The sequence below is a fragment of the Podarcis liolepis genome (genome assembly GCF_965112155.1).
Source record: "Podarcis liolepis genome assembly, chromosome: 5".
Classification (NCBI taxonomy): Eukaryota; Metazoa; Chordata; class Lepidosauria; order Squamata; family Lacertidae; genus Podarcis; species Podarcis liolepis.
In genome coordinates, this window is record NC_139556.1 from 65,287,456 (window position 1) to 65,311,492 (window position 24,037).

Consider the following 24,037-nt stretch of genomic DNA (forward strand, 5'->3'; position numbering starts at 1 on the left):
TGGCTACTCTGGACATACACCAATATTCCAGCTGAGAGTGGCTGTCTAGGGTCTCATGGAAGTTTTTCTGACCATCAGCTGTTACCTGATTCTTTTAACTGGAGGTAGCAGAGATTTAATCTTGGACCTTCTGCATTCAGAGCAGGGGCTGTTATCGGTGAGTTGTGATCTCTAAAGTCAGTCAGAAAGCTGCTCCTAGTTCTCTGACCTAGATGATGTCACCTGTTTGTTACTTTCACATTTTGACAGTTCCTTTGAGGTGAGGGAGTCTTAAGACAGTGCCAAGCTTTTTTGAAAAAGCAATGTGTGAAGAAGTCCAAACATTTCGGCTAAACAGTGCTGTGGGTAGCTGTTGCCTAGGTAACACACACACACCAGCTCACACCAGGCACAAATAAAGAGCAAAACCCTCCCAGCAAAACTTGTTAATTATTCCTTTTCGGTTATAACCAAGTCCTACATTCATCTGCTTGAAATAAGATGAATGGTGTCTTTCGGGGCTGGCTTCCTGCCCCTGGACCCACAGAGTGGAATTGTTGCTGAAAAGATACTTGATTTAGGCTTGACAACACCTGATTTAAGCTTCAGCATAATGTGTATGACTGTTTTCCAGACAATAAAGACACACACAACATACCAGATTTTATCCATTGTGCTTGCATTAGCTCTGATCCAGCATCAACAGCATAATATGTCATCCTTATGTATAATGGATGCAGGTAATCATCTTGTCAGGGAAAGGATATCACTTTTTTAAAGGATATACAACTTCTTAAAAAATGTGCAGTAGGAGTGCTCCAGCAGTGTATCTGCGGGGGGGGCGGTAGTCACACTCGGCAAGAAAATTACCGTATTTTTCTGCGTATAAGACTAGGATTTTTTTTTACCACAAAATTAGGTTTAAAAATGGGGCTCATCTTTTACATGGGTAGTGCTGAGGGGTGTTTTCTTAATTTGGAGTCCCCCAAAATAGGGGGTGTCTTATACAGAGAAAAATATAGTAAATACAGTCATACCTCAGATTGCGAACGTGATCTGTACGGGAGGCACGTTCGCAACCCGCAGCGCCGCGTCTGTGCACACGCGTGACGCGATTCGGCACTTCTGTGCATACGCATGACATCATTTTGTGTTGCTGTGCATGCGCGAGCGCTGAAACCTGGAAGTAACCCGTTCCAGTACTTCCAGGTTCGGCCTGGTCCGTAACCCGAAAACACACAACCCGCAGCGTTCGTAACCCGAGGTATGACTGTAGACAAATAAAATCCAGTAAAATATATCCACTTCATTCTTCAGGTTGGCTATGGCAAACTGTCAATTGGCTTCTCCATTTCCAGAACACTCTCTTAATAGCCACTCCACTTGGTCATTAAACATTAGTGTAAATTCTGAAAGTGCCTCAAAGTGCTTAATTTGCTGTTTTATGCCCATCCCCTTTTTTCAAATGCACCCTATAGGCAGGGACTGTATTGTTTTTTAATCTTTCTGAAGTGTCTAAAAATCTTTATAGGCAGCAGCAGTAGCAGTGCTCCTGAAACTAAAGAGCAAATGGTCAGGTGAGGGAATCTTAGACAGTGCCAACCTTTTTTGAAAAAGCAATGTGTGAAGAAGTCCAAATATTCCTTTTTAAAGTAGCACAGGATGAGCACTCCACTATGGTGGCAATGCAACCCAAAGAGCGCACAACCACCCAATATAAAGTTCACAAAACAGGCATGTGTGTAATGCATCATGAGTGATGTCACAGGCACAAGTTGTCTGTGATACAGAACTGCATACTACAAGGACATCCCAGTAGCAATGTGTGTGCTAACAGAAGGATGATTTGTGTTCCGCCAGTAATGTAACATAGCAGTTCTGAGTGTTGGGCTGAGAGATATCCCTGCAACCCAACCTTGAGGAAGTTATGGGCACAATAGCTGAATAGCAAATGTGCATGAAGGGATCATCATAAAAAGGCCCTAAGATCCTGTTCTTTTGGCACTGTGTTGTCCCTCTTTTTTATTTTGGCTGTTAATTGCCAGAGTACTATTAAATTGGATCGTGTGTACTGTAGAAACAGAGTCTCAACAAACATGCATGTAGCTATACCCATTTTTCTAAAAAGGCTACTGGAGCTTTGAATACTGAAGCAGCTGAGATTATTTTAACAGTTTGAGGAACCACTTGAAATTTTATTTCCTTACTGTTTATTGTTTCAGCAAATGAGCTGCGTTGCCTAGGAATTTTTGTCAGCTGGAAATACATGTTGAGTGTAGCAACTTGCCACTGCCATGTGCCCCCTAATTTTTGTTTAGTTTACATATAATCCATACCCTACTTTTCCGCCTTACTAAATACCAGCACCAGCTACATCTTAGGACCATCCTTGAGGAAGGGGGGTGGGTTTGCGATATGAGAAAGAGGCATATTTAGAAATAAGCATTTTCGGTCACGTGCTTCCTTCCTCCCTTTCTGTGGAAGAAGCCTGCTCAGGCTCGTTCGTTACATAATATATGCTTAAAATTGTCCTCTCTGATTATTTTCAATGTTTACCTTAATAGTGGTCACCATGAAAATAGGTTAGTAACCTAACAGAGAGTGAAGAGGTGCAGACTCCAAATGCCATGTAATACGTAAGCCCAAAGGAAGCACATACCCTCTTCAGCTTTGCAACACAAGCACGCTTACATCAAACATAATTCCTGCTCATGTACATGAATCTATACATGTGCATGCTTGCACAATTTACCAATTTGAGAGAAAGGACTTTGTGCGGTTCCCAAAACTCCTGAGAGAGTGTGTTTGCAGTGTCCCAAAGAATCAAGTAAAGGTCAACCATGTACATACTTCCCACTGAAATCAAAAGCATTTTCGGAGCCACCAAGTTCTAGACACTGCAGGGCTTTGGGGTCTCTCCCACAGAATCAAATCCTGATTGTAAACATCTCACATCAACCGTCCATTGTCCTAAAGTTCTCCTAGAAAGCAGATCTCCTTATCTCTAGTTTCTGCTGGAATCCTTCTGCTGGTAATATGGCACAGAACATGGGAACCTTGGCTTGGACACTCTTCCTATATTTATATAACAACAAGTTTTCATTTTCTATTAAACTGTTGGTTTGTTTTTGTTTTAAAAAAAGTTGTTGCAGAACTAGTTGGACATAAATGTCCCAAGTCCCTCCCAACGTTCTTTCCTACATAGAAAACTGGAAGTCCAGCCAAGGATCAACATTCCTGGCTACAGGATAGTGCTGATGGTCTCTTTAGGGACCCTTGTGCTAGGCAGGGATTTCAGATATTCCAGGTGCTTCTTTGTGTCCTCTTGGTTGTGCCGAACATAGTACACCACATAGCTGATGACTAAAGTAAACCAGCTGAACATGGTAACAAACATGGCGACATCCGTGGTTTTCTGGTGCATGTTGCAAAAGTTGATGCCCGAATCGAGGATATGGAGCAGTGGTTTCCCAGCGTACTCCTCTTGCACAGATGTCTGGCAGGTGATCTCGTTGACTGAATCGGGGTCTAGTTTCACTTCCCACAAGACTTCCTGCAGAGTACATTCACAGTGCCAGGGGTTATTGGACAGGCGGATCATGGCATTTAAGTTGACCAGGGCTTCCTTTGGGATCCTCTGGATGTGGTTGCCAGAGAGGTCAAGCAGCCGCAGGCCATCGGCAACCCCTTTGAACGCTGCAGAATCAATCTTCTCAATGGCATTTTTGGAGAGGTCTATCTCCTGCAAGTGGGCGAGGTGCCTGAATGTGCTGTTAGGGACAGAGGTGATCTTATTGGCATCCAGTTTCAAAAACATGGTGTCCTTGGGAATATCTTTTGGAATTTCATCTAGGTTGCTAGCACTGCACAGAACAGCTGTGGCTCCCGAGTAGTTGGTGCACTGGCACTGGTCTGGGCAGGAGGTACAACAACCGGAAGGGGTGCAGAAGAGGAGGCAGAAGAGGGCTTGAGACCAGAACAACAGCGCAGGCCGAGATGCTTCAGCTGCTAGAAACATGCTGGTCATCCAGTCAGGAGTGTGCAGTCCTGCATGGCTGCAAAGGCAAAGCAAGGCTCTCTCAAAATCTTTTGAACTAGGAATTCCTACCATCACACACCAGCCCCCAGCTATCTGTAGAGACATAGGTCTGGCCCAGCCATCTGCTCCTCATTCATTCCTCTTGTCTTCCAGAGGTGGGTAAGCAACCCAAATGAGTGCCGGATTAAACCCTGTGGAGGCCCCTAGGCAGTCGAAATCTCGGGGGGGAGGAGGCCCCCACTTTGAACTAAGAAAGCTTGGTTGTAATTTTCTTTCAACATCAAATGAATATTATTTTGACCCATTGTTGTAGGGCCCATAAGATGGTCTTACTCTGCCTATTTGGTAATCTGGCACCGATCACCACAGGGAAGACAATATGAATAGGTTTTTCTAGGATTCGTGATTCTCCGGTTCAGTCTAAGACAGCCGACCAAGCACCTGCTGTCCTACAAAGTTTGAGGACATGTTACAAATGCATGTTACGAAGGCCTGACAGCCAGCCAGCCTTCCTTCCTTCACTGGAACTGTAGCCTTTGTAGCCTCCTTCAGAACCATGGACATGGGCGGGGGACACACAAACAAATGATGGCAGAAGTTAGCCCATATGGCCTTGGCAAATACATGCTCCCAAAGCCACATTGGCTGAGATTAGTACAAACACAGGTCTGGCACCAACAGTGGAAGCAGGAGGCAGGGGTGCTTAACTGGTTTTGGATCATAGCTGAAGAGGACTTTAAAGATAATCTAGATATTGGTGTTCTTCCATTTAGAAAGGGCAGGGGACACGTGAATAAATCCTGTTTTACATTTGAATTACATTTTACAGGCTACAATGAAATGTGTTCTGGCATTTGTATTGCACTGTCCATTGTAATGTTTTTTTTATGTGAGGAATTTTCTGTGTGGCAGTTTAACTGTCGCTCGGGGCCTCAACTGACACCTATGAAGAAAGGTTGGTATTAGAATTCCCAGTATGCAAATAAAGGGTTGAATGTATGCACATTTTGATTGGTGGGTGAAGGTTTAGAACTTTCAGTTAAACACAGTGTGATTGGCTGGGACTGGAATGGAAGGGCCAGAAGAAGTGCATATAAGGTCGGCTGCTGGTCAGTGGTTAGTTAGTTGGCTGGAGGTGCATGGTGTCTGTGGAGTCAGCCAAAAGGAAGAGACAAAACCAGAGGAAGAGGATTGGATAAGAGGAAGGAAGACCTGAGAGGCAGGTAGAGCGGTTTGGTGGATGAAGGACAGTGGAATCATTTGGCTTAGGCTGAATAGAAAAGGGGTGAACCTGCCGGCAGCACTGAAGGGAGAAGGGAGAAGCAGCTTGAAATGCTAGACTCTGGTGACTGGCAGGAGTAGTGAGGGAAGATTCTGACGGCAGTACAGCAAGACAAACCAGTACTTACACAGGTTAGAAAAAAGGATTGGAAAAAGTCCTCCACTACAGTGTTGGTGGAGATTAACTTGGGTGGAGAGAACAGAAGGGCAATTTGGCAAAAGATTTTTATAGGGTAACTAACTGCTTCCTAAAAGCTGTCTTCGCTTAACATTATAGTTGGATATAAGCTGTTGATATTTAAACTGACAGTAACAACAAAGCGTATACTACAGTACTATTTTGAAGTAACCAGCTAAGGTTGTGCACCTTATAATCTTGTAGGTCATAAAGGTAAAGTACCTTTGTTAAATGTAATATCTGTATATGACTAGCTTTGTAACATGCCTATCCCCCAACATTACTGGGGTACTGGTAAGTTAAGGGTTCAGACAAAGTGAGCGAGCGAGACTGAATGAGCAACAATGGAATGAAGGGGGGGGGTTTGTTAATCTATAATAACAAAGTAAGGAAATGCCCTGCCCTCCTTTCCTCCACAGGTGGCAAGAAGGAAATGGGCCTTCTCCCCTGTTATCAGAGAGGTATTAACAACAGCATGCTTCTGCCACATCCATTTAACCAAAGGTTTTCCCAGTAATTAACGCTAGATTCTACAATCATGTATTTTTCTGATATTTGTATTTTTCAGAATAGTTTTAATGTATGCAGGAGCAACCAGTGCTGTGGTGCCAATCACCATCTGGGCAGCAGCAACACTGCCAAGTGTGGCGGCAGGGGGGCAGTGTTTCAACCTTACCACTGTCTTGTCCCATTCAGGTAAGTGGCAGCACCACCCCACCCATTCCTGAATATATTTTACAGCGTTAACTGCTTTGAGATTTTCTTAATAATAGTAAGCGATATAAAAGTACTTTAAAATACATTAAAATAAATAAAATGTGTACCCTCTGCAGAGGGAAAAGCAGCTGTGGAGGGCAATGTGGAGTGGAGAAGTGATGAGTTTGAAAGAGGTTAGGCACTCCCTTAACCCCTACCACACCTCTGCTTTAAAAAGCGTACCCTTCAGAAGTATTTTTTCCTCAATGAAACCAGGTCTATCGGGTTCGCCACATGCATTTGTACATAACACTCAAATATTTATTTGAATCATGTTCAGAATATATTACCAACTTCGTATGGCTGTTGATAAAATGACCCCAATTTTTAAAAAATCAAGACACTGAAAACTGCATAACCGATGGCCATTATTGTTGCTGTTGCCTTTATCAATCCATGCCTCAACCTATGCTACTCATAGCCCATTCTACACCACAAATTTGTATCAGTTTTATACAAGCTTAACTATGATGGATGGGAACCATAGTCTGGGGAAGGGTACTTACAATTCTATGACATCTCTAAACCTTCACTCATAGAACTACAATCCCCAGAGTTCCCCTAGGAAAGGAAATGACTAGGACTGCTACACTACAGCTTAAGTCTGTAGTATAAATATGCCCTGCTAGTGGCCAGCTGGGATCTAGAAAATTGAAGTTATTTTGCATTTGAACATCAGGACATTATGGGGTGTTGATGCCCAGCTGTATGTATCCTGTTATGGATCTCAGTCTTTGACTGTAGTGATGATGACGATGGTGATGATGATAGAGGAGAAATCCCCTCTATCTCCGGGAGAATCCCGCTGCTTCCCCCCTCCCTTGTCCTACCTAGGAACGTTTTCAGCGGCGGCGCTCCTTTCCCTTTAATAGATGCGTCGTCGAGGGAATTCTGACAGGCGCAGCTTTTCCAAGCTGGGCAAGCGCCGTGACATGACAAGAGGCATCTGCTGCTTTCCCCACAACTATTAAAGGTACATGAGTCATAACGCCCAGAGGTTTGGCCATCCCTGCTGTAAGCCCAGCAGGGAAAGAGGCTGATCTCGCCTTTCCCTCCAGGCGATGTGAATATGACACTAAAGATCTCGCTGCAGCATCCGCCCACACGGCGCTTCTCAGACTTCCGAGCACGATGCCCGCAGTGCAAAAGCAGCCCGGATCTCGGAATCCCGCTTTGCAGGGCTCCGAGAGCCTCGCCGACACTGCTTTAACTTAGATCGCTATGGATCCCATCCATCCTGCAGATCCGTCCCCGTTAAACCCACCGGCTGGCCCTCCCCGGCGCACACCTCCCTCCCTTCCCCAACCTGAGGATGGCGTGCAGGCGCGTTACCTGAGCTGAGGTCACTGGAGCCCACCGGACGCGACTGTGCCAAGTTTCTCCCGCGCCACCAGCGCAGCGCCGCTCTCCTGGCCACGCCCTTAGTCGAGGGGGCGGGCGCAGCCCGAGGCGGCGGCACCGCGGCGAGGACTTGCAGCCCGCTTGCGCGCAGGACTTGTTGCTGCCATCCTCTCGCCTTCCTCCCAGTCGCACACAAAGCCGTTCATGGGGGCTGCCGGCTGTACTGTAATTGGATAGCGCCTGCTTGTCACCGACAGCCTGGAGGGGGGGGGCATCCTTGGATTTTTTAAAGGGGCAGCTGCCGCTCAGGCAGAAGGGAGGCTCGCCTTGCCTCGCGCTCACAGCCATATTGCGCTTTTACGCATTTGGAAAGCAGATCCGGGGAGGCCAGAGAAAGCCGCCAGTCCTTGTTACGTCTGCTGTCGAGCCGCCGGCTTGGGTCTCGCTCCGAACGCCGCTTTTATTAGCTACTAAAATGCCATCTGTGAAGTTGCATTTCAGTCCTCGTGTTGAGAAACAGTGGCATGGGATGGGGATCTCGCGTCTGCGCGCACGTGGCACATGCATACCCGGCATGTGTTTGCAGGCGCGCCTCCCGACACCAGGGAAAGGTCCACGACAAACGCCGTAGGGCGTGAGCCCCGTTTGTCTGGCCCAAAGACTTCAAAGGCCGTACAGTAATTTATAGGCACTTGCTACCATTCTACGTAATAGAACTTTGGTTGCAAGTCCGCGGCGGGAAGGGATCCACACACGTGTGTTCGGATGTGTAGGGAATTTTGAAAGGGAAAAACCTTTATGGAAACTGTCTGGCGCCTGAGGCCTGGAAGGACTTCTCATTCTGTATACTGCAGTTAAGCCTTTTTAGATGGGCTGAGAGATGTCAGTGTGGTCAGTAGGCTCCTGTTCAGAGGCCCTTTGCTGTATAGCTGCCACGCTGTAAACAAAATTTGCTCCCCCATATTCTATGATTTAAATATCTTAGATAGCAGAGCCAATTACGTCACTAAATTAATAATCCCAGCCCAACGTAGGGCTTTTATGCTGGCCCGTTTGAATGTTTTTCCCTCAGCATTTGTCAGGGGAAGATATCAAAACATTCCTAGAAACAAGAGATTCTGCAGATGTTCTATGAATGTCCCGGACACTGTAGAGCATATTCTCTTTCATTGCCCATTGTACAGTATCCCACGTCAACGCGTGCTGTCCCCTCTTTTGGGTGGTCTGGAACCCCAGCAAGGTGAATGTGTGGGATTCTGCCTATCCGACGTCGACCAAAGGGTAACGGCGGGGGTAGCCGAGTTTTTGGTAGCAGTCCTCCAAGGAGCAGGTTAACAACGAAAACCACTGATTTTATATGTATATATATATATATGTACGTAGCCAACTGCTGCCTTTTATATATATTTCAAGGCTTTTATATGTTATTTCCTCTTTTATGGTTTTATTTGCACAATGCCTAATAAAGGTTTGATAAGTAAGTATAGCTGCCACATTACACAATATTTCTGGATCTCACTTAAAAATATGCAGTGTGCAGTATACCAGGCCAGTTGTCATTTTCAAAACTGCACTATTTGAAAGCTGTAGATTTGATTCAGTATCAAAATTGTATTTGTATACTGCTTTTGTTTGTCCATTTTCAACATTGCAACACTACCGAACTATTCACTGGTCACAGGTGTTAAAATGTTGTTGCCTAAAATCTACAAGGGAGGAGAGCACTTTGGCACTCTGGTCATACTTTTGAGCTTCCCATAGGCAACTTGTTAGCTTTCGTGAGGCCAGGATGTTGTATTAGATAGGCCTTCAGAGTGCTTTTTGCAAGAGTCTCCGTATGTTCACACACTTAAACCCATCTTATGGCATAGGTGTAACCAGGATTTAGGGGGGGGGGGCAGAACACACACATGTCTTGTTCCAGAACTAAGCTACCTGCAACACAATTGGTCAGTTCATAAAAGCCATGTGTATCACTTATCACTAGAATGCACCACATCATCAAGTGACCTCAGCAAGCATTTCAATTTCAAATATTCTGATTAAGATACAGTGGTACCTCAGGTTAAGTACTTAATTCGTTCTGGAGGTCCGTTCTTAACCTGAAACTGTTCTTAACCTGAAGCACCACTTTAGCCAATGGGGCCGCCGCACCGCTGGAGCACGATTTCTGTTCTTATCCTGAAGCAAAGTTCTTAACCTGAAGCACTATTTCTGGGTTAGCGGAGTCTGTAACCTGAAGCGTATGCAACCTGAAGCATATGTAACCCGAGGTACCACTGTAACTAAAAGTAGAAATAAATAATTTACTTGATTTTAGGGGGGCAGCTGCGCCCCTCCCCCAGCTACGCACATGTCTCATGGACTCAATTTTAAATTGGGCCTTTGAAGCCTGGGTATTCTAAGAAAAAAAAATGAGTGCAATCAAAGGTGTAATTTTAGGCTGAATGCACTTACCCATTCCTGTGCACAAGTGTTTCTGCTGTAGAGTGACCTCTTCTCCCAACTGCCACCTTAAAGGACATGCATACATAGCTCCAAACTGAATGCTGATGGTTTTTCAAGCCCCTGTTTGTCTTGCAGTTTTCAACTACTTGGTTTATTTCAAATTTGTTTAAAACTTTAAAGTTGGTCAGCACTTTACTATTAAAAAAGCACTTTAAGATGGAAGGAATGGCTTTGTTATTTGCATGAGCCAGTCAGTAGTAATAAATAAGCATGTGCAAATAAGGCTTTTATTGAAAACCAAAACAGGATTACTCTGAGCTTGATGTGGGGTATACTATGGAGGGGGACATGCACAGTAGGTTATCTGAATCCTCCAGATGTGTGTCCATAGTGGTCTCACTGCTAAAATTATATCATTTGGTCACAACATATTCACGTTTCATATTCTCTGGGACCAGCCCATCAATACAATTCTATTAAAAACATGTCTTCAAGTTCTGTCTCTTTCATGAACCTTCCCAGATTTGTCTCAGGCTTTTAGAATATTTCTTCATAAAACAAGAAATCTGCAAATGAATGGGAGATCAAACTACTTTGCAACAGATTAACAGAGAGAGTAAAGCTATTTTGGAAAAACTAGCTGCAGTCTTGACAGTGTATTATACAATCTTCCCACCTATAAATAAAAAGCAGCAGCATTAATGGAATCTCTGGCATGGATATATCAACACTTGGCGAAAGCACAGCTTTTTATTAAGCAGCAGCAGACCAATGTGAGGCATAAGCATAGAATCCATTACCATTAGCACCATTGGACTAACATGAAATATCAAGATGGCCCAATATTAAGGTGAGTATGAGGAAGAATGTGAAGTAGGAGCACTACAGTCCAGAGAAAATTCAGAAGCAAAAACATTTCAGTAATGGCATTTGAAGCAGTTTCTTCTCTAATTAATTTTACACATAATGGATTAGTGGTATCTTACAAATAAGGATTAGACCAGCACCATTTGGAATTGTGAAAATGCTCATGGGAATACTCTTTGCAAAATGTTGTTTCTGTGTAATGAGTACTTGTGAGCAGGGACCATCTAGTCACTTATGCATTGCCAAAAGAGAGGGAAAACAAAAAGGATTTGTCTGTGCAAATTACCTCCATTGAAACAAATGAGGTTTGTAGTGTTGAAAAAGAATTCAGAGTGTATCAGAACACTAATAGAACAGATTACTGGGAATTAGTATCTCTGGCCATAGTTCACTGTGTAGTAATGTTTCAAGTAACTTTTACATGATTTAAATTACACAAATGGAAATTTATTGAATGCGTAACACAAGCTAAGCTTATGATATTTGGGGAACATTTTCCTTTTTTTACCTGAGGCTAAATCCAGAGTTTACTATTACAGCAAGAAATTGTTACTAATATTAATTACCATGCTGTGGCATAGATTGTGGTCACATTCTTTCAGTAACTCTTCAAGCTAAGGTTGCCATATTTCAAAATGTGAAAATCCAAACACAAAAGTTCCAACATGGGTTGCCATATGTCCAGATTATCCCAGACATTTCAGGGCTTTCTGCCCAGTTTCCGACTACCATATTCCAGAATTCCAGACGCATGGCAACCCTACTTCAAGCAAACTATTTAATTTAGGCTTTGAACTCAAATAAATTGACTTTACGTTGAACTCACATTGACTTCACTTGCACCAGTCTTTTAGATCTGGGGCATCATGGTGCCATCTTGTTGGACTACAGTTCTCATTGTTCCTGACTACTGGCCATACTGGCTAAGACTGGTGGGACCTGGAGTCTGGCAACTTCTAGAGGACACCACATTCACTAACCCTTACTAGGTAAGGCCCAACAGCTTCTAGCATGAAAACATAGAAATGGTAAGTTGCTGCAGTTTTGTACGTTATTGTTTTTAAAGCTGAGAGCCTGGGCCTCTCGAAGCACAGTCAATTTGCCCCATAAATAAGGCAGAATAAGACTGAATATATTCCTGAAAATATGGAGCACTAAAAAGAGGAGTGCATTAAATGCAAGAGAACTGTAAGCAATGCAGACAAAGCTGTGTGCATCCAAATGGCAGTACAGGATCCATCAAAGAAAACATGGAGCTTTGTGCCTTTTTAGCACCCTGGCTAAAAGGCCTATACTTAGAGGTAAGTTTTATTATAGTGGCTATTAGCTAAAACAGAAACAGTTATGTTCAGAGATGATGCATCTGATTGCCAGATGCTGGAACCAAATATCTGGGAAGCTATCTTCATCTTGCACTTTTTATTGGAAATCAACTGTTGGATTATTTGGACCTTGGTTTGATCCAGGTTGGGCATTTTAGATTCTTATGGATGACTGTGACATGACCCAAGAGAGCATGGAGAAAAGTAATTTGATTCAAAGACTGCACTCAGATTCAGCACAAGAATCAACACACTATCAGCTAGATGGCAAAACGGTGAACACAGAATCAGAAAATGGGAAAACAGTTAAGAAAATTCAAATGATGTGGGTGCCTTGAATGAACAAACTAAGTTTTAATTATGTCAGCATCTGATGCAATTTAGCTATCAGCCTACCTGCAAATTGAGAAGACAATTAGTTTTATGTTGCAGTAGAACAGGGGTGAGGAAACTTATTTCAGCCCAAAAGGCAGATCTGAATTTGGCCAGCCTTTTAGGGGCCACATTCCTGTGGTGGGTGGGGCAAAATAAAAGCTACCAAAAAGGAAACACATGTACAGTATCTCCATTCCCTACCATTGTCAGAAACATACATGTATCAGACATGAAGGCATACAGTTCTCACTCACTTCCCTCAACACTCTCTTATCCACCCTCACTCTATTGCTGCGGTGGGTGGAAATCTGCCTTTTACATTTAAGCACACAATTTATCTCTATGCACTGTGGAACTTAGCACTAAAATTGGAGATAAGCCCTTAAGGAGCAGGCAGAGGGATCTCTTATTTCCATAAAATGACATGGGGTGATTGGAAGGGCAGGGCTCACTGGGACAGGCTTGGTGGGCTGGATTGTGGGATATGGTGGGCTATATTTGCCCCAAGATTCAGAGATTTCCCATTACTGGAGTGAAAGCTCCTGTAATTTCAGTTGAAAAGAGCCTGGAGACTTTATAAAATTTTACCCTGCAGGGCCTAGGATCAACAGTGTAGAAAGCCCATGTGATGTCATGGTTAGTGTGTTGGACTAGGACCTGGGAGACCAAGGTTCAAATCCCCATTCAGCCATGAAGCTTACTGGGTGACCTTGGACCAGTCACTGTCTCTCCACTAATAATAATAATTTATTATTTATACCCCGCCCATCTGGCTGGGCTTCCCCTCACATAACCTACCTCACAGAAAAGGAGAGGGAAGAGCCATTTGCACCAACTTAAGCTCCTTGAAGGAAAAGGTAGTATATAAATGTAAAACAGTAAGAAGCCTTGTGCAGAGGTTCCTTCTGCCTTGACATATCTCCACAGCAAAGAACGGATTTGGTTATACCTTTAAAAAAAACCCCAGTGTCAGAATGAATTTCCAGCCTCAACTTGGCCAGAACTGCATTGATGAAAGCAAAGCAATAGGTAGCAGTGGAAGAGCCGCCTTCTCTTAACCTTGGCAACCACTAATGCCTGGTTCAGAGATGCTTCTTCAGCTCAGTATGCCAAAGACTTATCACGGAACAACATCAGACCTGTGAATTGATCTACTGAAAGCTGATAGTCTTCTGCTTGCGACAAATTCCTAGCTCCAGAGTCTTTGGGAAATGGCTTGTATGCTGGACACAGGACTACTTTTTCCAAAGGCAGCATTGATGAGAGGACATGCATCTTGAAGGCAGTGCAGCCGGCCTCTTTCCATTACCTAACCAGAACCTCTTTCCATTACCTAACCAGAACCTCTTTCCATTACCTAACCAGTGATCCTAACCAGAATCAAGCCCCACTGCACTGCCTACTTTGCAGATTTAGAATGCCATCCTGAGCGCTAGGATTATCTGTATCGGTTGCAAGATACATTGTTAGCCAATGGAACAGCTGAAAAGGAAATCCAGTGCCCCAGCAGCCCTGCTCCAGGAAGAACAACAAAAGAATGCTCTGCCCCTTTTCCTTCTATGGGCAAATACTAACTTATTCAAGGGCCAAGATTACATTGCTTTCTACAGTCGTTTTGTGAGGGTCAGCTGAAGTGTTATTCTGCACACAGGAAAAAGAAAATGCACAAAGAAAATCACCAGAGGGAAAGATGTCAGTCAGGTTTTGCTGCATTTTTAAAGAGCTGAGAGAGAAATGGGAGGAAGACTAAGGGTGATGGTCCTGTGTCCTCAGTAGTATGCCCCCAGGAGGACACATGCTTTCTGCAGGAGTTCTTTGTGGTTCACATAAAGCGGGATTCTCTTATCCACAACCTGCCACCGGACGGTCGCCTCCAGATCACAGCCCTGGAGAAACTGCAGAAAGAAACCCCAAAAGGAATATAGGTTACTGTCAGCTTCCTATCAGCCTCTCGCAAGCCACAGTCACAGTCCAAGTGATATGGATAGATTCTCTCAGAACCATCAATACATCTACTAACAGGGTCTACCGGGTATTAAAAGAACCTGTGGGAAATAGTCAAAACAGGCACTCTTGGGGCCTGCTCCACTTCTTCCTACTTTGTGCTATATATAGCACTGTGCTTTGCATCTGATTACACCAAGGTGTGCTGAATATTCCTGATTACAGCCCTCAGGAACTGCAAAGCAATATTTTAATTACAGAGTAGTATTAGGTAATTATCTCTCACACACACTCAGACGCATACATGCACACACAGAGAACCACCTCTCTAATATCTGCCCATTCATTTCTTCCAGTGATTTCTTTTTCTATGCCCTCAGCATCGTCTTTCTTAAGCTTCCCACATATTTTCACTTGGCACCATGCCCATTCTGATGCTTAAGATTCAAGGAGCTGCCCTTGCTCCCTCTTCTTACACAGCAAGATTTCATGCCATGGTTTCTGCAAAACCTGTGGCTTTCATCCCACTACCTCTAGAGGAGAATTTTGTGGCATAAGGGTAATAAGCTGCATTATGGCATGTACCGAATTCATACGCTTCATCTCCACATCATTATGCTCTTCAAAGTGCACACTAATGGCCACCGTTTCTATCCAGGCATTGTCTGTGTTCCTGGGGTCATCCACGTATCCTTTGTATACCTAGAAGTAGAGGTGAATGAAGGGTAGATGGAAAAAGAGAAGGCATAATGTATGGACTCTTCCTAAAGCTGGTGATCGTTATGTTCTAAAGATCTCTCCAAATGATTGAGGTGAAGAGTAGATATTAAAGTAGCTTTTCCAAGGGCATGGTGGCTTTGCTCCTTTATTAAAGAAAATACAAGTCAACCAAAGTGCCCAAGGATGGAAGGTTAGTACCAGACAGCAATTAGATTTCATCAGACTCCTACAGCTACAACTACCAATTCAAGCTTACCACTTGTTTCCTCCATCTTTCTATTCCGCACCATGTCTCTGTGTCAGCTTTCCATACTGGGCCTTGTACGGAGGAATCACTGTGTGGATCTCGGGTTAAGGGCTCATGGGAAAGCATGACAGAGTCTACTCTGCTTCAGCACCCCAGCCCACAGATGTGATCTAAGACAGCAGTTGAGGAGTGTATGACCAGAGGAGTGTCCACAGGAAATTACAAAGTACTGGTGAATTGTCTGGAGCCTGAAACCTCCTCTTCATTTTCAAAAAACTATTGGTTTAAGACTATGTCATGTGCCCATTTGGTGCATCATGCCCCAAAGCCTAATGGAATGTAGTTCCCCACCATCTTCTCATACATTATTTTGGGAATGGGGCAAAGGGGTTCACTGACAGTGCCCTTGTTTCTGTCAAGCCCCACTGGTGCTCAAAGTACCTCTGTACCCTGATTCAGCAGTTTCTGAAATTGTGGCCAGAATTCCCGTCTTAGGATCCGCTTCAGCTTCTGTGGCAAAGCTTCCCCTGGCTCTAAAGATCCCTGGAAGAAAAATCAAAACATTACTTGGTGTAAGAAGCAGATAAGCTTCCAAGATACTAGGCCAAAAAAGCAGGAGTTTCTATCTGGTTTCCAGCTGGCAAACGTTTCTTGGAGTTCCAGGAAAGTATGCCTTTCAAGTGAATGAGTATTACAGTCAAATCTTGAAGGCAATCTTGAAGAAAGCTAGAACCTCTGGCTTGAACTTTTAAGAACCAATCAGACAAAAGATGCACCTAACACATCAATCAGTGGGAGCTCACTGGCACAAGGCTCAGAAAGAAGGTCAGCTTAACATAGTTTTAGTGCCCTATTGTTTTATAAAAGGCTTTTTAGGTTTGGCATTTTCTATGGCAGAACCCCTGGAATGCAGGGGTTTAACAGCTCATGTAATTTATCACTCTGACTTTAATAAAACCTTGGCATACACCTCCCTTCTTCAGATATGGGCTAGATGTGAAGAAATATAACTACTTACCCCAGGCAAAGCCCAATGATCCGAAAAGGGGAATTTTACTATTAAGACTTCCAGCATTTTCTTTAAGCTTTTTCTATAAATGGATCCATCCACATTCCTCCTCCAGCTACAAACACCATAGAGAAAGATGTTACAGAGTATTATCCCACGGTTTTGAAGATACTTGATACAATGACTTTGAGGCAGCTATGCAGATCTGGGTCTGGACACTGTCTGGATGGAAGACCACATGGGAACCCAACATATGCCGCCTTGAATTGTGTAATGGAAAAAAGACAGGATATAGCTATCATTCTTTGTATACATGCATCTTAAAAAATGATAGTGAGAAGTCTCTGCACCACAGCTACTGTGATGGACTTCTCTGGTGCCTGTGAAGTGTTCTCAGCTTCAAATACAATTTCTTTGACATAGTTCCCGGACACAAGGACAAAACGCTGCTTTTTGGAAGCAAGAAAGTGTCTTCTGAAGCAAGGAAGCTATCTGCAGCCCACATGACCTGCATCAGTCAGTTTTCAGGCTAGGGACATCCATGTTTCTTTTCCTGGCCTGTTGTTGTCATGGATACAGCACTTACTCCTGCAAAGGCGCTGCATTTATCAGCTGAGGCTCAAAAGTGCTCTGAAAATAGGCAGGGCACTTTACAGTATTAACTTGTGAAAAGCAGACTGCTTGTGGATGAGTACAAGTCTGAAGTGAGGGGGGAAAATGCATCTTGCATCTCAAAATGAACCTGGTGAAATTGCCCTTGATTGGAACCAAGAACTGAGGAGTAAGAACAGGCTCCTGCCCTTTATTGGAAATCAAAGTAGAAATCATGGTAACATTTCATTTATAGCTTATTTTGTGGTTTCTCACACAGTCCTGAGCACAAAGCTACCAAATTAGAGTAGAAGACTACACATAGGGATGAGAAATGGCACTCTGCTATCTACTCACCGTGTCACAACAGGGTAAAGAGCATGATTTGGTCCAAAGAACCGAAGAATACCTTGGCCCTTCAGGCCTGTCCTTCCCATGGGATTCCTATAAAAATATTAAAAGAACTATGTTGATGCTAGTGTGGTGTGGGCACCATAATGAAGATTCCCACTCTTGTTACCAGACTCACTCACAGTGGCAGGCCGTCCTCAATAAGATAGGTGCCATGGAAGCTCTGTCTGTTGATATCTCCATCCATACTGTTGAAGTTTATCCTTGAAAGATTGTCTAAAGAGCTGAAAGACAGGGACAGAGCTTTCATCTCCGCAACATGTTGAGTCAATGAAAATCAAACCCAAAGTAGTTTACCAGTACAACGAAATGCAATCACTAGAAGATGGGTGGCATAAACAGAGGAAGAAAGAGCAAAAACAGTACAGATAAAGTGTGTGTGTTTCTGACTCTCTGAGGACATACATACTCTTTCAGGAAGTCAGGTGAAGCATTCTCCTGCCTTTCTGCACTGTAGAAGGGAGGGTTGTAGATCTCAAACTCTACCTGTCAGGGGGAAAGGATGTTTTAGACATATCTCAGAGTCTTCCATCGCAGCACAAATTCACATTTCAAGCATGATCTATTATTAAGAACCCAGAAGCAAGAACTCAAGAGTTCTTCATTTATGGCTTTCCTTGTATCTAAATTCTGGAGTGTGTTTTTCTTTGTTTGGCAGCTCTGACAATACTCCCAGAGCTAATGTGCCACATGTTTTTGCTTGTTTTTTCCTGCTCTGTTGTGTTACTGTATGTTAGATATGATTGTTATTCATACTTTTATCTTGTTATGATCTTGTGAGCCACCATGAAAGCTTGTTAGCTTAGGGCAGCATATACAATCTTAATAAACAAGTAAGTGTTTTCTCATACATGAGCAATGCACCCATGGCAAAAACTGCACATGGGCTCTCTTCAAACCCCTCTTATTGTGCCAAGGGAAGCTGACAATATTGCTACCATCAACTTTCAGTGAAGGCTGAGCCCAAAGCCAATTCTGTTGGGGGGGGGGTGCGCGTGCGCGCGTGCACACGCACACACATTCTAATTGAAGTCTATAGGCATCATATATACACTACAAATATCTGTATCACCTCTCCATATACATTTTTTGCCAGTTTAATTGACATGGCTTCTCCTGTGTCAGAACTATAGAATGTGAGGGTATGGCAAATTCTTGCTTGAAATTTCTAATGCCCCTGTCCTCACAGAAGGACAGTTCGGAGGGTTCACTGGGGAGAGGTAGTGGCTATTAAACCATCTTAAGATTGTAATATAGCTCTTCTCTCAGTCATGTACAACTGTGGTCACATATAATGACTTATGGCATCATTCCTTTTTTTTTATATGAAACCATATCTTGCTCCCTAAGATATAAAGCTCCTACCTCCCAAGGCACCTTCTCATCTGGTACAGGAAAGCAGACAGCAGTGGAGCTGGGATACATGAGGTTCCTGGCGCTCACATGATATATGGTGTCAAAAGATTCTGGGACATCCTCTTCATGGCATTCCTTCATCTCAGGGGCTCTGCTAGGAACTAGGTCAAACAAGATGACTTCTTCACACTCCACATATTCAAACTGTGGATCTTGCCATGCCATGCTTTTGTGTCTCTATATTTTTGGAATTTATTTTATTTCCAGCCAACCAACCACTGCTGGAAGACAGTATTCTGATATACTCTTTTACTCAAAACTGGTTAGACTAAGGCAAATTCTATCACACTCATTGTCTACAATTCTGTTTGTGTAGTCTTTCCTCCTAATGAAACAAGTTTTCCTCATACAGGTATAATTCAATTAGCAAAAAAAGTTACATTTCAGCATGTTATGTTAAGTGTTTTCCATGTTTTCTCAAGCTCCAAAAAGCAAGGAAATTACAGCAGTTAAGGGCCACACCTAACAGATGCATTATTTAGGTAATATGGTATGGTATCCTATTGAGCATCACCACTACCTTGGATCTGGATGGCTGTCAGTGGTAGACCTCAGTCCCAGATTTGTCTGTTTACTTAGGGTTGCCATACACCTGGAATTTCCTGGACATATCCAGAATACCGGACATATGGCAGCCCATGCCGGCAGTGCCGTTTTTGCCGATTACCCATAAAAATAGCTCAAAAATGGCAATTTTGTTTGCTATTTTGCCAAAATGCTCAACAACTTTTCTGTCCAGATCTTCACTGTTTGAAATATGACAGCGCTAGTTTACTAGAACTGACACATGGATAAATAATCAAAATTGCCATGTCCAGGGAAAGTACTGCTCAGTATAGCTCAAACTAAGTTGGGCAATTGGCCCATCTCAGGTCCACTTCTTGTGACACATTTTGCACTCAGGTTCCAAAAACCAAGTAGAAAATACAGTACACACATTTCACTTCTGTTATGAACAATAGCATTTGTGTGTGCATGTATAATTCACAATGTTGCTCTTATAAAATACATGCAGGGGAAGCGGAAGGACAAATATGTCTGGAAAACCTGAAAACAATTCATGCTGTTCCCTCATAGAACTGTTGAGTTGGAAGGGACCACAAGGTTAATCAAGTCCAACTTGCTGCAATGTGGGAATATTTTGCCCAATGTGGGGCTCCAGACCACAACCCTGAAAGTAAGAGTCTCATGCTCTACTGACTGAGCTATCCCAGCAGTCGTAAGTGATGAGTACAAAGCAGGTATATACCACAAGTATCGGAATCAAAATTTTATACATATATATATAGAGAGAGAGAACAGTCCTCAGACTCATATTTGTAGCCAGACATACCTATGGTGGGGACGTCTTCTTCTGATCCAAACCCACTGCTTGACAGTGAGTGAACCACCCACCGTAGTGCCTTTGAAAACTGGAACATCTAAAAAGAAGCAGCCCATCAAACTTGTTAAGGCCTGTACTCATCGACCAGCACCTCTGTCCAGAAATGGGGGGAGGGAGGAAGAAGGTAAGTCTGTTGAGTGAGTCTAGGTCCCAAAAAGGAACCTGGGAATGATCTTTTCTCCAATTTTGGTCCAGGAAACACATTGTTCTTACTGGTGAATCATTCATGGATCTCCCTTCTTCCCTAGAGAACATCCTCTCCACTTAGATAAGGTTAATCATGTAGGTGAGCAGACAATTGGCCACATTTCCTCTGGCTAGTTAATGGCAGAAAGAAGCTGGCACTTAAGAGACTCCTCTGTATGGACACCTCTGTAATGCAGTGAAGTAATGTGGCTGACACAAGATAGGGCACCTGATCTTATTTTCTTCCCACCCTTTCCAGTTTCCTGACACTGACTGACAAGCTTCAGTTCACCCCATCCTCCTCATAAAGCCTTCAGCATTCTCCAGGTGGGGAAGCCTTAAAAGTCACCCCTCACCTGCTCTTCCAGATATGCCAACTTCTGCTCCACCAGGCCTGTCCTTTTCACTCGATCGAGGTCCAGCATTTCTACCAGCATATCCATTCTTGGGGGAACAAAATCAGTGTTAAGTGAGAGGTGCAGGCAGCATCCTATGGACAGCCACTGAGCCCTCAAAACTTGCCATTTAGGTGTATCATTTATAGCTCCAATGAATGAGTAAGGATGTTTTTCTATGACTGTCCATGGGGATCACCTCTAAAATGGAGTGTGGGCTTATGACACTAATTTCCACAGTTAAGTGGTGTTCTAAGTCATGATGAACAAATAGCAGTAGGATAGGGTAGGGCAATGGTGAGGACTTCTGGCAGCTGCAAGGCCTTAATGTATGCATGAGTGAAGTGCTAGCTACACCAGGTTCTTTTGAGTTGTACCCATGAGCAGCATACCCAGTTGGTCTGGCATTGGTGACTACTTAGCATGGCAAGGATACCCCACCTTTCTGCAGTGTCACTGATCTTCTGTTCAGTGTTCTGCTTCTGTTGGGACTGTTGAATCTGCAGGTAGTTTTCCTTCATGTACATCTCCCAGGACAAGAGAGCTGCCTCTTCATTCTTCTCAAGCTTCTCTTCTGCAGATCAATCAAACAGAAGAGTCAGTGCAATGTACACAGTTCCCAGTTATGGAAGAGAAGAGGCAGATTGGCCATCCCTTGAATCCAATGTATATAACAATATTTTTTTCTCTGATAAGATTAAAGCTGTTAATGTAGACATTCCCCTGTTGTTGCCTTTAAACATTCTATGTCACCCTCACGTGTCATGCATACCATAATGTCATAGGAGTAGGAATTACATGAAGAAAGGCACAGAGGAGACTGAGGTACCAGCCAGCCAAGTAACATTGCTGTTCTTTTCCAGGGTCCCCTAAGAGAACCAATGGCTCTGGTGTCCCTCGTTATAGCACATGCTTCAATCTCCTCCCTTCCAGTATTGATGAATGTCACAGGTCATCATAAAAATGGTCAGCAGTGATGGAGGGGGTATCCTCATATCATAACTCAAGTCAAGCTGACCCTGCAACCCCCACTCTGCAAGGCCCTACCCAGCAGAGCTTCTTACTGAGTTGCTTATGCCGTGTGGCTGGCTTCCGGAGAATGACCCGCTTGATGAAGAGCTGAAGGTGGTTGAGAAGAATGAAGGGTGGTGGAGCAGGGGGCCTGCCATGGTACTCCTCAATCAGGTCATGGCGCTGAAACTTCCAGATTTGATCGGTGTGCTCCTGCACTTGCTGAAATGTGTAGCTGGGAGAAAAGAATACAAGAGTTAGCTCTGCCTCTCTGTGGTTGTAATTTAAATACATATAGAGTATGGTGGTCCTCTCCTAAACATCCCATAAGTAGTGATGGAGGGGCAAAGTCTTGCAGAAGCACATCTCCATACTGAATAGTGGAGGCATCTTGCAGAACAGCCTGCTACTATCCATTAATACTACCTCTGTTTAGCTGTTCAAGTGATGTCCTGAACTGGCCCATGCAGCCTCTAGTTGGGTTCTGTGCATGTTGCAATTTGCCAACCTGGGCTTGATGTAAATCACAAGAAGCTTAGTTGATCAAAGGGCAGTGACCATGACAGGCTTTCTAGGCCTGTCAGTCTCATTGTTGCTAGAAATGAACTAAGGGGAAAGAAATGATAGAAGTTGGTGCTGAATGTAGAACTCACTTGAACATTGCAATGAGGAGATTGAGGAGAAGGATGTTGGTGAACAGCAGGTACAGGCAGAGCAAGATGACCGTCAGCCACTCAGGGAAGATGGGCTGTTGATTTGTCTCATTGTTTTCCGGGCACTTGGGCTTGTATGGGTCAGTACCATTTGGGCTGCACTGATCCGGGTTGAAGTTCACTCCTGCCATAAAACACAATGAACCTCAAAAGTGCTGAGCTGTTCCTGGAACAGGAAGTCCTCATCCTATTTTCTTGCCTGCTGAGAGTAATCTGAAATGCCATATCTATAACACAGAATGACAGACGTCAAGCTTTGTTTAGAGTTTAGAAAACAAAGTTTTTCGAAGGTATGGAATGAATGACTCAGTCCTTTACTGACTGATATGAAAGCAGGAGCTAATCTGAGAGGAGATTCACATAATCACACACTTTTCTTCCTCCCTCTGAGAAATGTTATTAAAGATGTGCTGCCAGTGAATTGCTGCCAGAGACATGTCACAGGAGCTCATCTCCTGGGGACCCTGTATTTGCTTGAAGTGCTATTTATAGCAGCAGCCTAAGAACAAGGGCTGAGAAACCCAGTGATGTAGCTGCCTTGGGACTAAGAAGCAAATATTGGTGCATATACTTCAGATGATACTTAATCAAACCAGAACTTACTTAACACAAGAGGCACCATTGGGATAATTTTATCACATGTAAAAGGTCAACAACACATGATAACAGCATGATGGTTGTTTATGCCAGAGCAGCCTCAATCAAAAGCATATTAGGTAGCCATATTTTTCTAAAAAGCTTGATTATCACGTTTATTTAGTTAACGACTGCTTGCACCATTGCTTCATGTTTACTGTTTTTTACACAGTGCCCCCATGTGAGGTCAAGTCTGGGCCTATTGTGAGGTCAGGTCCAGGCCTGGAGCTGTTTGAATACAGTCAGCCCACAACTTACACGTTCCTGGGATTATGCCTAAAGCCAAATTTTGTATAGTCAAAACACATTGGGTGTGATGGCAGGTGGGGTTGCCAAAGTCTTTTTTCCCAGATGCTTGACTCCTTTCAATTTTTTTGGATTATTTTTTGCCAAACATATAAGTTATGAGCTTACTGTATACAGGCACCCTCCTACTTACATGGGGGTTACATTGTAGGCCCCCACATGCATAAGCAAAAATTGTGTAAGTGGGGAGCATCCTCCAAAAAGCCTCTAAACTCGTTTTTTCCTGCTCTTCTGCTCTCTCTCCACACAACTCTTCAGCTAGATTTGAAGCTCTGAGGGTGGCTGGAGGCTGCGCAGAAAAGCAGCAGCTGATGCTGCTGCCCTACCCTGTGTTTCAGCTGTTAAGTGGGGACTCTGAGCAGTCTAGACAAAGCCTCACTACATCTCAGGTCTCTTTGGGACTTCCTACGCCCTCACTGAAGTCCTCTTCAGGTTCCAAAGAGAGTTTTCTTGTGAGCCAAGAGGACTCTCCAGCTATCTAC

The 24,037-nt window shown here is 43.7% G+C and overlaps 2 protein-coding genes and 1 long non-coding RNA gene across 6 annotated transcripts in view; 1 reads left to right on the forward strand and 2 right to left on the reverse strand.

Annotated features, from left to right (window-relative positions):
- Nucleotides 1–629: 629 nt before the first annotated feature.
- On the reverse strand, nucleotides 630–8,511 carry LRRC3 (leucine rich repeat containing 3). Of its 3 annotated transcripts, none has more exons than XM_083506625.1 (2): nucleotides 7,566–8,511; nucleotides 630–4,034 (listed from the first exon to the last, which is right to left on the reverse strand). In XM_083506625.1, the coding sequence occupies exon 2, from the start codon at nucleotides 4,004–4,006 to the stop codon at nucleotides 3,221–3,223; it is 786 nt and encodes a 261-aa protein (XP_083362751.1). In that variant the 5' UTR covers nucleotides 4,007–4,034; nucleotides 7,566–8,511; the 3' UTR covers nucleotides 630–3,220. The 3 variants fall into 3 exon arrangements, with proteins under 3 accessions (XP_083362751.1, XP_083362752.1, XP_083362753.1); XM_083506626.1 differs by lacking the exon at nucleotides 7,566–8,511 and adding an exon at nucleotides 7,064–7,159; XM_083506627.1 differs by lacking the exon at nucleotides 7,566–8,511 and adding an exon at nucleotides 4,839–4,956.
- On the forward strand, nucleotides 5,057–10,729 carry LOC310708370. Of its 2 annotated transcripts, none has more exons than XR_014526959.1 (4): nucleotides 5,057–5,431; nucleotides 6,046–6,173; nucleotides 7,106–7,206; nucleotides 10,545–10,729. It is a non-coding gene; the product is annotated as an uncharacterized lncRNA (long non-coding RNA). The 2 variants fall into 2 exon arrangements; XR_014526960.1 differs by lacking the exon at nucleotides 10,545–10,729 and adding an exon at nucleotides 7,292–7,557.
- Nucleotides 10,730–11,314: 585 nt separating this feature from the next.
- Nucleotides 11,315–24,037, reverse strand: part of TRPM2 (transient receptor potential cation channel subfamily M member 2) — a 42,581-nt gene continuing 29,858 nt past the window's right edge. Inside the window, exons 22-35 of the mRNA XM_083506292.1 lie at nucleotides 22,554–22,737; nucleotides 21,954–22,135; nucleotides 21,331–21,463; nucleotides 20,851–20,938; nucleotides 20,258–20,345; nucleotides 18,874–19,025; nucleotides 17,918–17,994; nucleotides 17,631–17,732; nucleotides 17,455–17,541; nucleotides 16,516–16,621; nucleotides 15,939–16,040; nucleotides 15,116–15,232; nucleotides 13,944–14,481; nucleotides 11,315–13,895 (exon numbers count right to left, since the gene is read on the reverse strand). Of these exons, the coding sequence (XP_083362418.1) occupies nucleotides 14,356–14,481; nucleotides 15,116–15,232; nucleotides 15,939–16,040; nucleotides 16,516–16,621; nucleotides 17,455–17,541; nucleotides 17,631–17,732; nucleotides 17,918–17,994; nucleotides 18,874–19,025; nucleotides 20,258–20,345; nucleotides 20,851–20,938; nucleotides 21,331–21,463; nucleotides 21,954–22,135; nucleotides 22,554–22,737 (1,544 nt within the window). The 3' untranslated portion in view covers nucleotides 11,315–13,895; nucleotides 13,944–14,355. The remainder of the gene's footprint in view (nucleotides 13,896–13,943; nucleotides 14,482–15,115; nucleotides 15,233–15,938; nucleotides 16,041–16,515; nucleotides 16,622–17,454; nucleotides 17,542–17,630; nucleotides 17,733–17,917; nucleotides 17,995–18,873; nucleotides 19,026–20,257; nucleotides 20,346–20,850; nucleotides 20,939–21,330; nucleotides 21,464–21,953; nucleotides 22,136–22,553; nucleotides 22,738–24,037) is intronic.